Source organism: Dipodomys ordii, unplaced genomic scaffold (genome assembly GCF_000151885.1).
Source record: "Dipodomys ordii isolate 6190 unplaced genomic scaffold, Dord_2.0 Scaffold75, whole genome shotgun sequence".
Classification (NCBI taxonomy): domain Eukaryota; kingdom Metazoa; phylum Chordata; class Mammalia; order Rodentia; family Heteromyidae; genus Dipodomys; species Dipodomys ordii.
Window position 1 is genome coordinate 6,762,315 of NW_012267291.1, and position 10,899 is coordinate 6,773,213.

At 46.6% G+C, this 10,899-nt stretch overlaps 1 protein-coding gene across 1 annotated transcript in view; it reads right to left on the reverse strand.

Annotated features, from left to right (window-relative positions):
- Positions 1-10,899, reverse strand: part of Arfgef2 (ADP-ribosylation factor guanine nucleotide-exchange factor 2 (brefeldin A-inhibited)) — a gene marked incomplete at its 5' end in the record, with an annotated part of 66,187 nt that overhangs the window by 28,780 nt on the left and 26,508 nt on the right. Inside the window, 7 exons of the mRNA XM_013024314.1 lie at positions 1,161-1,312; positions 1,866-2,037; positions 2,332-2,416; positions 4,663-4,868; positions 5,476-5,587; positions 8,453-8,636; positions 9,587-9,695. Coding sequence (XP_012879768.1) covers positions 1,161-1,312; positions 1,866-2,037; positions 2,332-2,416; positions 4,663-4,868; positions 5,476-5,587; positions 8,453-8,636; positions 9,587-9,695 — 1,020 coding nt within the window. The remainder of the gene's footprint in view (positions 1-1,160; positions 1,313-1,865; positions 2,038-2,331; positions 2,417-4,662; positions 4,869-5,475; positions 5,588-8,452; positions 8,637-9,586; positions 9,696-10,899) is intronic.

Below are 10,899 nucleotides of genomic sequence, written 5' to 3' on the forward strand. Positions count from 1 at the left end.
TTTTTCTTTTTGCTTATGTGGTGCTGAGGAATCAAACCCAGGGCCTCAGGCATGCAAGGCAAGCGCTCTACCACTGAGCCACCTTCCCAGCCCCAAAACATGTACCTTTTCTAAAGAGTTTAAAAATAGAGACATTAGGTCATATACAATGGTTGATGGCTATAATTCCAGCTACTAAGGCGGTAGAGATCAGGAGGGTAGTGGATTGAAACCAACCCAGACAAAAAGTTGGCTCTATCTATCTAAACAAAAAAGCTGGACATAGTGGTGCACACTTGTGATTGCAACTATGTAAGAGGCCTGTCTGTAATAAGTAGAAGGATTGCAGTCTGAGGCCAGCCTGGGAGAAAATATGAGATACCACCTGAAAAATAACTGAAGTGAAAAAGGGCTGGGGGCACGGCTCAAGTGGTAGAGCTCCTGCCTAGCAAGTGCTAGGTCCTAAGTTTAAACCCCAGTACTGCCTCCCAAATAGCCTTCAGTTACTTATTGTCTTTTGCTTCTACTACCTAATCTCACCTGGTAAACTAACCCTGAGACTACTGAGGTGAAAAAGTCACAATAAAACTGTCGTTTCATCTTTAGTTTTGGACACAGGATCTTTCTATGTAGCTCAGGCTGGCCTAGAACTTATGATCTTCCTATTTTAGCTTCCCAAATGCTGGGATTACAGGCAAGTGACTCCAAACCCACCTTGTACATACATACATACATACGTACACACACACACACAGATTCATTTCAATAAATGTTATTTTATACAATCAGAAGCACAGAGGCACTGAGCCTGTGTGTTCCTCCTCTGAGTATCCTCCTCCTTTGTCTTTTATATTTTGCCCTGGCAATTATTAAGTCATTCAGTCTCCTGGAAGCCCTTATACCAACTCTGATCTGACCACCTTTTTTTCAGATGATAGGGAGACCACGGTCACAGACACACAGAGCAGCAAAGCCAGGATTGAAACCCAAACATTCTGACAGCAGAGTCCATAACTAGCACTGACCCTTCTTCAGTGTCACTGAGGGACATGCAGTGAAGACTTCCTTCCAAAGAAGCCTGGCCTTTCCCTTCTCCTCCTCTCTTCCCTGGGAACTTGCTGATTGCCTGCCCCACCGTGAATCAGTCCTAGCCCCACATTCCAACTTCTCAGGATACTCACTTTGAACATTGGCCGGACGTGGTCCAAGTGTGTGGCACTTGTGAATGGGGCTTTGGCGTGGCTCACAGCCTCCATCAGAGCTTTGGCTGTTTTAGCCATTTGCTCCATCTCCAAATTGTACAGCAGCCGCCGCTGCTTTTCACTAGCCACATCTACAAGAAAGTTAAGAGCCGGAAAGGTGGCTAGTACTTACGGAGCATCTGCCTCATGCCTGACACTGCTTCAAAAGGTTCACAATCATCAACTCACAAATCCACCAAATGTGCCATGAGCCTGTTAAAATATGCTTACCATTTCTCACCCATGAAAAGTAAGGCAGAGAGGTTATACAGCTAATAAGCTAACAAGCTGGACTTGCCCTTGAGCAAGCGCCCAAACCACAGCATCCAGTGACTCTTACACTCTGACAGCTTTGAGAGGTAATTAAAGGAGCTCTAATCAAGGTTGACAGAATCACCACTTGAATTAAAGTAAGGTTTTAAGAAGATAATTTAGCTCTTAAGATTACCTATTTTAAATTCCTCTTGTTCCTAATCACAAATTGAGAAACTAGTCATATCATAAAAGAATTAACATAAGCATAATTAATCATTCTTATTCAGATACCTAGATATGTAAATCTCATTTACCAACAGCATCATTAGTCATGCATTCTGATACACTCAAACACTAGACTTAGCAGAACCATTTGTGGCTGGACCTTACTCTGCTTTGTAGACTTTGTTGCAATCGAGTGCTCTTTTGTTTCCTTCATGGCAATCTTCTTGCCCTCGATCTCCTCGTAGATGCTGGACAGATATTCCTCTGGCAGATCTTTACTATCATTGATGCCCCGATTCATTTTAATATACTGCTCTTTTGTCATTTTATTTTTTACCTGAAATTTTTAAAGATTTCATAACAATCAGAGGCTGGGAAGGCAATTCAGTGGTAGAGAGCTTGCCTTGCATGCATGAGGCCCTGGGTTTGATTCCTCAGCACCACAGAAGCAGAAAAATCTGGAAGTGGCGCTATGGCTCAAGTGGTAGAGTGCTAGTCTTGAGCTGAAGAGCTGAGGGACAGCACCGAAGCCCAGAGTTCAAGCTCCAAGACAAAAAAAAAAAAAAATCCAAGTGCGCATATCCAGCCCCTGTGCAGCTAGGATGGTACAGGAATCATGAGCGGGCTTTACCTGAGGGCTGTGCAGATCTGTGGTTAGCATGATAATAGAATATGCCAGGACATACGCAGTGTCAGCGCTCGCAAACAGAGTTTGCCTGGAAGAGAAGATGCCAGATGTGAGGATGGGTCCCAGGCACGTGTCACTGACAGCAGACTCATGGCTGCACAGGATGCCCAGCTGGAGACATTCTCATATCCTCACTATCACTGAATGCTAACTATTAAGCTGACTCTTAATAGATCTGAGGCTTCTTGGAAACATCTTGGATGAGAACTAGAGAGAGGCAATGGGAAGATGTTAGGAGCCACTCACTCCTGTGCTGCTCCTGGCCTGCCTCACCCTGAGAGTGACGCCTCTTACTCCGGCTTGCTAAGCTAAGCACCCTGCCCACTCCTGTGTGTGCAGGTGCCAGGCAGAGAGGACAAAGGCCGCTGCTGCACAGCAGAGACCAGGAGAACAGTTATGTCGCTCTAAGCTGTAATACATGAACTGAGGCTGAAAACTGGTCTGCCACACTGGCCCCTTCACCAGGAGAGTGAGAAATCCCAAGCATAGGAGAGGCCACACTGTACGGGGAACTTAACAGGGTGAGCATTTACTCACTGTCAGAAACAGAGCGAAGCCCCACAAAAAGCAATGGTCCATTCCATCTTCCCAGTGAGTTTTAATCACCTCAGCTCCCCCACCCTCACCCCAGGCCACCTCCCAAGGACAACTGGCCCTCCTGGAGGCCTGGGACCAGTTAATATGGAGTGGCAGAACAGCACTAGGGTGTCTCCTCAGCCATTTCTATGCACAGTTTACCACACACCCAGACATTTCTGGTTTCATGTACAGTGGAGAGCTGGCTTCTTAGTCAGGCAATGCGTGTTCACTCTGCTCTGTTATGACCACTTGGCTAATCTTTTTTTTTTTTTTTTAGGGTCATGGGGCCTGAACTCGGGGCCTGGGCGCTGTCTCTCAGCTCTTCAGCTCAAGGCTAGTGCTCTACCACTTGAGCCAAGTGCCACTTCCGGCTTTTTTCTTTTTGCTTATGTGGTGCTGAGGAATCGAACCCAGGGCCTCAGGCATGCAAGGCAAGTTCTCTACCACTGAGCCACCTTCCCAGCCCCTGACTAATCTTATATAGGCTGCTCAATCTGTAAAATGGGACACTACTCCCACTGATGACAGGAAATGCAGGTAAAACTCAGGGCCTGCCTGATGTATAGGCAGAAAGTGCTCAGAAAACATCAGTTGTTGTTGTTGTTTTTCTTTTCAACTTCTATCAAGTACAGAAAACATCCATCAACAAAGAACCCAGCCAAGCACTGTTGATTCATACTTGTAATCCTAGCTATTCGGCAGGCTGAGATCTGAGAATTGAAGTTTAAAGCCAGCCAACGGAGGAAAGTACGTGAAACTCTCATCTCCAATTAACTACCAAAAAGCTGAAGATGGAGATGTGGCTCAAGTGGTAGAGCACTAGCCTTAAACAAACAAAAAAAAAGCTTAACACCCAGGCTGAATTTAAGCACTCGCACTCGCACACACACACACACACACACACACACACACACACACACACACACACACACACACACACACACACACACACAAACGTGCAGAGATTAAGTCTGTGATCTTAGCAGTTGGGAGGTGGAGGCATAACAAAAACCATGAGTTCAAGGCCAGACTGGGCTACACATCAATACCTTGTCTAAAGAAACAAACCCACAAAATAAACAAACAAAATAAAATGATGCATTTAATGACTGTACTGTTAACCATTTCTATAATATTTTTTGGTACACAATCTGAGAGAACCAAAATCCTTAACATCTAGGCTATCCATTAAATCAGGGAGTGGCACAGTTTGTTTTTACAGCTCTAAGCTTTACAGCTCTAAGCTGGGCAATCCTCTGTCACTGAGTTACATCACTCTCTTTGGCATTTTGAGACCATGTTTCTATGTGTAGCTCACTGTGGAGCCCATGCTGGTCTTGAACTAATGATCCTTGGGGTTCTGCCTCATGTGTGCTGGGACTACAAGTATGCACAACCAGATCCGGCAAGGAGCTGTTATTTATTAGGGAAGAGGTGCTTAAACTGCTTTCTCTCAGTCTATGAGACTACTCCTTTAAAGTAAGTAATAGCATTACTTTTAGCCGTGTGAGCTTAGGCAAATTACTTAACCTCTCTGGTCCTTAATCTCGAGATACAAATAAGGTTTTCTGAAGTCTTATGTAAGATAAACCCTTAGCACAGAGCCTGGTGCCCAGTGAAGAGAAACCTTACTTGCAAGTTTTAGAGACATTCAATCAAGATTTGTGCCATGAGAGATGCCAGCGGAGCGCTCACCCTTGGTTGCACTCTATGTATCTTGCAGCAAACTTCTCCATTAAGCGGTCAATCTTCTGGGCTTCCCCGGGGAGACGGAAGCCTTCCAGGAATGTCCTGAGTGCCGAGACAAACTCCTTCTCACAAAAGTCCAGTTGGTCCACGTAGGCATACATCACCTCCTTGTTGAGCCTGGCACCGTCTCCCAGAAAATCTCCCACTTGGGTCTGAAACACGCACACTCACTCACATCTGGAAGCTGTCCACAGGGTCCCACAGCAGAGACACCCGCAACGGGTGGTCAGAACATTCTGGCCTTGATTGCCCACATTAGGTGGCCCAAGGGAAGCTGCCCACCCACCCACTGCAGACACAGGCTGTCCTGCCAGCGGAAGAAGGGGAGGGACACAGAAGGACCAAAAATGAAGAGGACAGCCAGGTGCCCGTGGCTCACAGCCACTCAGGAGGCTCAAATTTGAGGATAGTGGTTCAAAGACTTCCCAGGAAGGAAAGTCCATGAGACTATTATCTCCAATTCACCAGTACACCTTGAGCAAAAAAAAAAAAAAAAACAGCTAAGGGACAACAACCTGGCCCTGAGTTCAAGGACCAGTACCAGCCTAAAAAAAAAAAAAAAGTAAAAGATAGAGGGGATGACAGACTGGCTTAGGAGGGAGCTGTGTTCCTAACAGCTGAGAAACTCCACATATACAAGCACACTTTTGCCACACTGGCCAGCACAGACGGGGGTAGAGCAGGATGAGCGCAGGCCCTGCCTATCTGGAGGCACCGGCCAGGGAGAGCCGCCCAGGGCAGGGCCAGCCCTGCACTTACAGAATCCAGGCGCTCCTCCTGGTGCAGAAACTGGGCGATGTCCTCAACGGATGCTCCCAGCATGCCCTGCTCCTGGAGAAACTGGATTCCCCTCTTGGGTTTCTTGTTGAAGCTGTTTCAAGGGAAGGAACAAAGGTAGCATATTCAAAATCTGAGCAGAGAAAGAGCTGACATTTAAGGTGAATAATGATGACACTATGAACAATCTATTCACTTAAGCTCTGGACGCTGTCCCTCAGCTCTTCAGCTCAAGCCTAGCGCTCTACCACTTGAACCACAGAACCACTTCCGGCTTTTTTCTTTTTCCTTATGTGGTGCTGAGGAATCGAACCCAGGGCCTCAGGCATGCAAGGCAAGCGCTCTACCACTGAGCCATCTTCCCAGCCCTCCACCTTCAGTTTCTGACCAGCAGAGACTGGTGGCTGTCCTCCCGTCCATTCTCCCTGCTTCATCAGAGAACCCCAGGTGCTCCGCTGACCAGTCACTGGAATAAAAACTATACTTCCTGAACCCCTTAACTACAGCCAAGGCTGGAGGGGCACAGGCAGGTCTAGGAAAGATTCTTAACCAAGGCTGACTCAGGAAAGCATGTTCTCTTGTTGCCCTTTCCCCTTTTCTTTTTCTCCAGAATAAACATATCATGGCTAGTACTCCCAAGCAGTTATTCTACCTATGAAGCAGCCCTGAGCATGAAAACGACAGGCTTGTAGTGGTGGAGCAGACAGATAAGAGGTAAGTGAGTCCTTCTGTGGAAGGCTCAGCCTGACGGCCTCAGACTGCCTGCTTTTAATTTCCTTTACTTGAGAATACATAGTTACTCTGACTTTATATTTCCTGTTGAAGGGAAGCAAAGGTACCTAATGCATACTTAGCCTTATACCACCCAGTCCAGAAGGACCAGGGCCATGAAGACACAAATCTGGACAAGGACAGAGATGGTGTGCTTACAGAAGGCCTCTTTGAGGAAGTTGGGAATTTAAAAAAGCCAAGAGCCTCCCAAGGAGAAAGCTCCCTGCTACAGTCAAGGGTCAAAGGTGTTCAAGGGACTCAAGGGCCTGGCAGCTGGGGTCAATGAGGAAGGCTGGGCCAGGTCCTGGTACAGAACAGAAACTCTGTAATCCTTTAGGCCTGAGGGAGGTAGCTTGATTGCTGGTTGTTTTCTGGTGCCAATCCTAGGGCTTGAACTCAGGGCCTGGGCATTGTCCCTAAGCTTTTGTGCTAAAGGCTAGCACTCCACTTGAGTCATAGCTCCACTTCCAGCTTTTTTGTTAGTTAATTGGGGATAAGAGTCTCACAGACTTTTTTGCCCCAGTTGGCTATGAACCTCAATCCTCAGATCTCAGCCTTCTGAATAGCTAGAATTATAGGCAGGAGACACTGGCACCTGGCTTGATTTCTGCTTTTAAAAGATCACTTTACCTTCAGTGGAGAGAACCGAATGCACTGGAGGGAAGAGGAGAAAGAAGTGAGAACATCACTTCCATTAATGTGTGATTGCTGCTGCCTGTAATCCTAGCTACTCAGGAGACAGGAGTAGGAAAAGAGGTCCAAGGCTGCTCCAGACAAAGTTATCCTGAAACCCTATCTGAAAACAAACTAAAAGCATAAGGCCTGGGGATATTGCTCAAGAAGTAGAGCTTGCCCTAGCATGTGAGAGGCCTTAGGTTTAAATCCCAGTAATAGTGCTGGGCACTGGTGGCTCACACCTGTAATCTTAGCTACTCAGGAAGCTATGATCTGAGGATCACAGTTTAAAGCCAGCCCAGGCAGAAAAGTCCCTGCGAGATTCTTCTCTCCAATTAACTACTCAAAAACTGGAAGTGGCACTGTGGCTAAGTGGTAGAGTGCTAGCCTTGAGCACAAAGAGGCTCAGGGACTGTGCCCAGGCCCTGAGTTCAAGTCCTAGAACCAAAAAAAAAAATCCCCAGTAACAATAAATGAATGATTGGATAAATGACTTAACTATCATCATTTAAAAGCTAACCAGCATGAGATTATGCTTATGTAAAGACTTACTAATGATGCCGGGAGCTGGTGGCTCAGGCCTGTAATCCTAGCTACTCAGGAGGCTGAGATCTGAGGATCACGGTTCAAAGCCAGCCCGGGCAGGAAAGACTGTGAGACTCCTATCTCCAATAACCACCAGAAAACCGGAAGTGGCACTGTAGCTCAAGTGGTAGAGCGCTCGCCTTGAGCTGAAGAGCTGAGGGACAGTGCCTAGGCCCAGAGTTCAAGCCCCATGACCAACCAAAAAAAATAAAAAAAGACTTACTAATGATTACAAAGATGCCATGGCTACATGGCCAACATCCTTGCACTGGAGGTAGGTTACAAACCATGAATGGTTCAAAAAATATACATAGCTAAAACAAGCAGGGGAAATATTATTTTTCTGTATGTTGAGAATTTTTGTAATACACAGATACAAAAAATGTTTCCAATAGTAATTTTTACAGGAAGTGAGTTTATGGGTGAATTTCACATTTCTGCTTCATACTTTCTTTTTTTTGGTCGGCTGTGGGGCTTAAACTCTGGGCCTGGGCGCTGTCCCTCAGCTCATCAGCTCAAGGCGAGTGCTCTACCACTTGAGCCACAGCTCCACTTCTGGTTTTCAGGTGGTTCATTGGAGATAAGAGTCTCGCTGACTTTCCTGCCCAGACTGGCTTTGAACTGTGATCCTCAAATCTCAGCTCTGTGAGTAGCTAGGGTTATAGGTTTGAGCCACTGGCACCCGGCCTTGCTTCATACTTTCTTAAGTGGCTTAATTTCTGTCATCCAAAAAGGAAAGACAAGCCCTAGAGCTGCCCACAGGTATGTTTTCTTCTTGCATGAAGATGCTATGCTCCCTCCCTCAGCCTGGCTCCTTCAGGCTTGATTACAATGCCCCATGCACTGGCCTGCTGCGGGTATGTCCCTGACAGGGGTCAGTCTCAGGTCCCCAGGGTCCTGAGAGCCCTCTGAGCAGTAGCCCACTCACAGCTCAATGCCGTGTTCGATGATTTCTTTTTGCTGCTTGATGACCTCAAACTGCTCTGGGTCATCCTGAATGGTGGTCTGGGTTCCCGAGGACACGGTGGACTCCATGGACGTCACACTGCACCGTCTCGCCATGTCAAGGCCTTTCCCATCCCCTACTTCCTGATCTGTGAGCCTCTCCTGACCTGCAGTGACATAAAAGCAAAAGAGGCCAAATAAGATGACACACTGACATGGCCAAGTGAGCACTAGCTTCACAGTTCCTGCCCGTCTGATAGCAGCAAGGCTGTGCTCTACAAAATCCTCAGTAAAGGGCAGATACATATTTAGTATCACTCAGAAACTTAAGTTTTTATGGAACTTGAGAGTTCTAAAACTCACATCAGAATGAAAAATGTAAGAATAGTCAAGACATTTGAAGACAATGAGCAGGATGTGTCCTAGCAAGTTTCCAAGCTTTTTATACAACTCTGATCAATTGAAGAATGTAGTCTTTGTGCCAGAATACACAAATCAATTGAGCGGAAGAGAAACTCCAGAAACAGACTTATAAGCATAGGAACGTGTGGAGTATCCTAAAGGTGGTACTTCAAACCGATGAGGGAAAGAGAGAATACTAAAAATGTTGGGAGCAATAATTTCCTTTAACATTCCAGATTAAAAGGCAACACTTTAACTGGGTGCTAGTGATGCACACCTGTAATCCTAGTCACTTAGGAGATTGAGACCACTGGAGTTCAGGCTCAAGGCCAGCCCAAGCAGAAAAGAGTTCATGAGACCCCTTCTCAATGAAAAACTGGATGTGATAACATTCACCTGTAATCCTAGCTACCAGGGAGCCTAATATAGGTGGCCTGCACTAAGGTGCGTGCTAGGCAGGAAGTAAGACTCTACCTGAAAAATAATCAGCAAAATCAGGGTTGGAAGTATGGCTAGTAAAAACACCCATACAGGAAGCACAAGGACTAGTTTTTGGCCCAGTATAGCCAAAAGGAATCCATTAAATATATATATTAAAATAAAAACAGCAGAACCTTTATAATACTGTAGGTATTTATTAGCAAACCTAACTGTTTTGCTCTATTCCAAGACACTTCCCAGCTGCTCTGAAGGGAGGGTCAGCAGAGCTACTCACCGAGGCTGGTCTGGTGGTTGGGGTTCACGTACAGATCTTTGCTCCACTCCACCATGCACTTGAGAATGGACACAAGGCACTCCAGGCCTTTCTTCCTCAGACTAAGCTCCTAAAGGCCAAAAGTGACATAGCACAGACAGACCACCATCAACCAAGAGCAGGCTCATACTGGGCTCCTAAGAGATCCTGGGAGGATGTCAGCAATCATATTAAGGATGGATCTCAAGGAATGGCTAACTGCTGGCATAGGAATTATGGACATGTCAAAAACTCTGGCCAAGCTGTGCGCCAGTGGCTCACGCCTATAATCCTAGCTACTCAGGAGGCTAAGATCTAAGGATCATGGTTCAAAGCTAGCCTGGGCAGGAAAGTCCGTGAGACTCTTATCTCCAATAAACCACTAGAAAACCAGAAGTGGCGCTGTGGCTCAAGTGGTAGAGCATTCGCCTTGAGCTGAAGAGCACAAGGACAGCGCTCAAGCCCAGAGTTCAAGCCCCACAACCAAAACAAACAAACAACAAAAAAAAAACAAAACCCAAAACTCTGGCCAGGGGCTGGTGGCTCACACCTATAATCCTAGCTACTCAGGAGGCTGAGATCTGAGGGTAACAGTTCAAAGGCAGGAAAGTCCATGAGACTCTTTATCTCCAATTAACTAAAGGAAACCAGAAGTGGCACTGTGGCTCAAAGTGGTAGACCAAAAAAGTTCAGGGACAGTGCCCAGATCCTAAGCTCAAGCCCCACAACTGGGTGGGGGAGGGAGGAGAAGGACATGCTTTTGTGTGTGTGTGTGCTAGTCATGGGGCTTGAACTCAGAGACTGGGTGCTGTCCCTGAGCTTTGGTGCTCAAGGCTAGTGCTCTACCATTTGAGCCATAGCTCCACTACCTGCTTTTTTGGTAGTTTATTGGAGATAAGAGTCTTACAGACTTTGCTGCTGTCTTGGCTTTGAACCATCATCCTCAAATTTCAGCCTCTTAAGTAGCTAGGATTACAGGTATGAGCCACCAGCAGCTGGCTATGAATATGAATATGAATTTTTTTTGGTCAGTCGTGGGGATTGAACTCTGGGCCTGCTCAAGGTGAGTGCTCTACCACTAGAGCCACAATGCCACATCTAGTTTTCTGGTGGTTTATTGGAGATGAGAGTCTCATGGAGCCGGGCGCTGGTGGCTCATGCCTGTAATCCTAGCTACTCAGGAGGCTGGAGGATCGAGGTTCAAAGCCAGCCCAGGCAGGAGAGACCGTGAGACTCCTATCTCCAATAAACCACCAGAAAACCGGAAGTGGCACTGTAGCTCAAGTGGTAGAGCG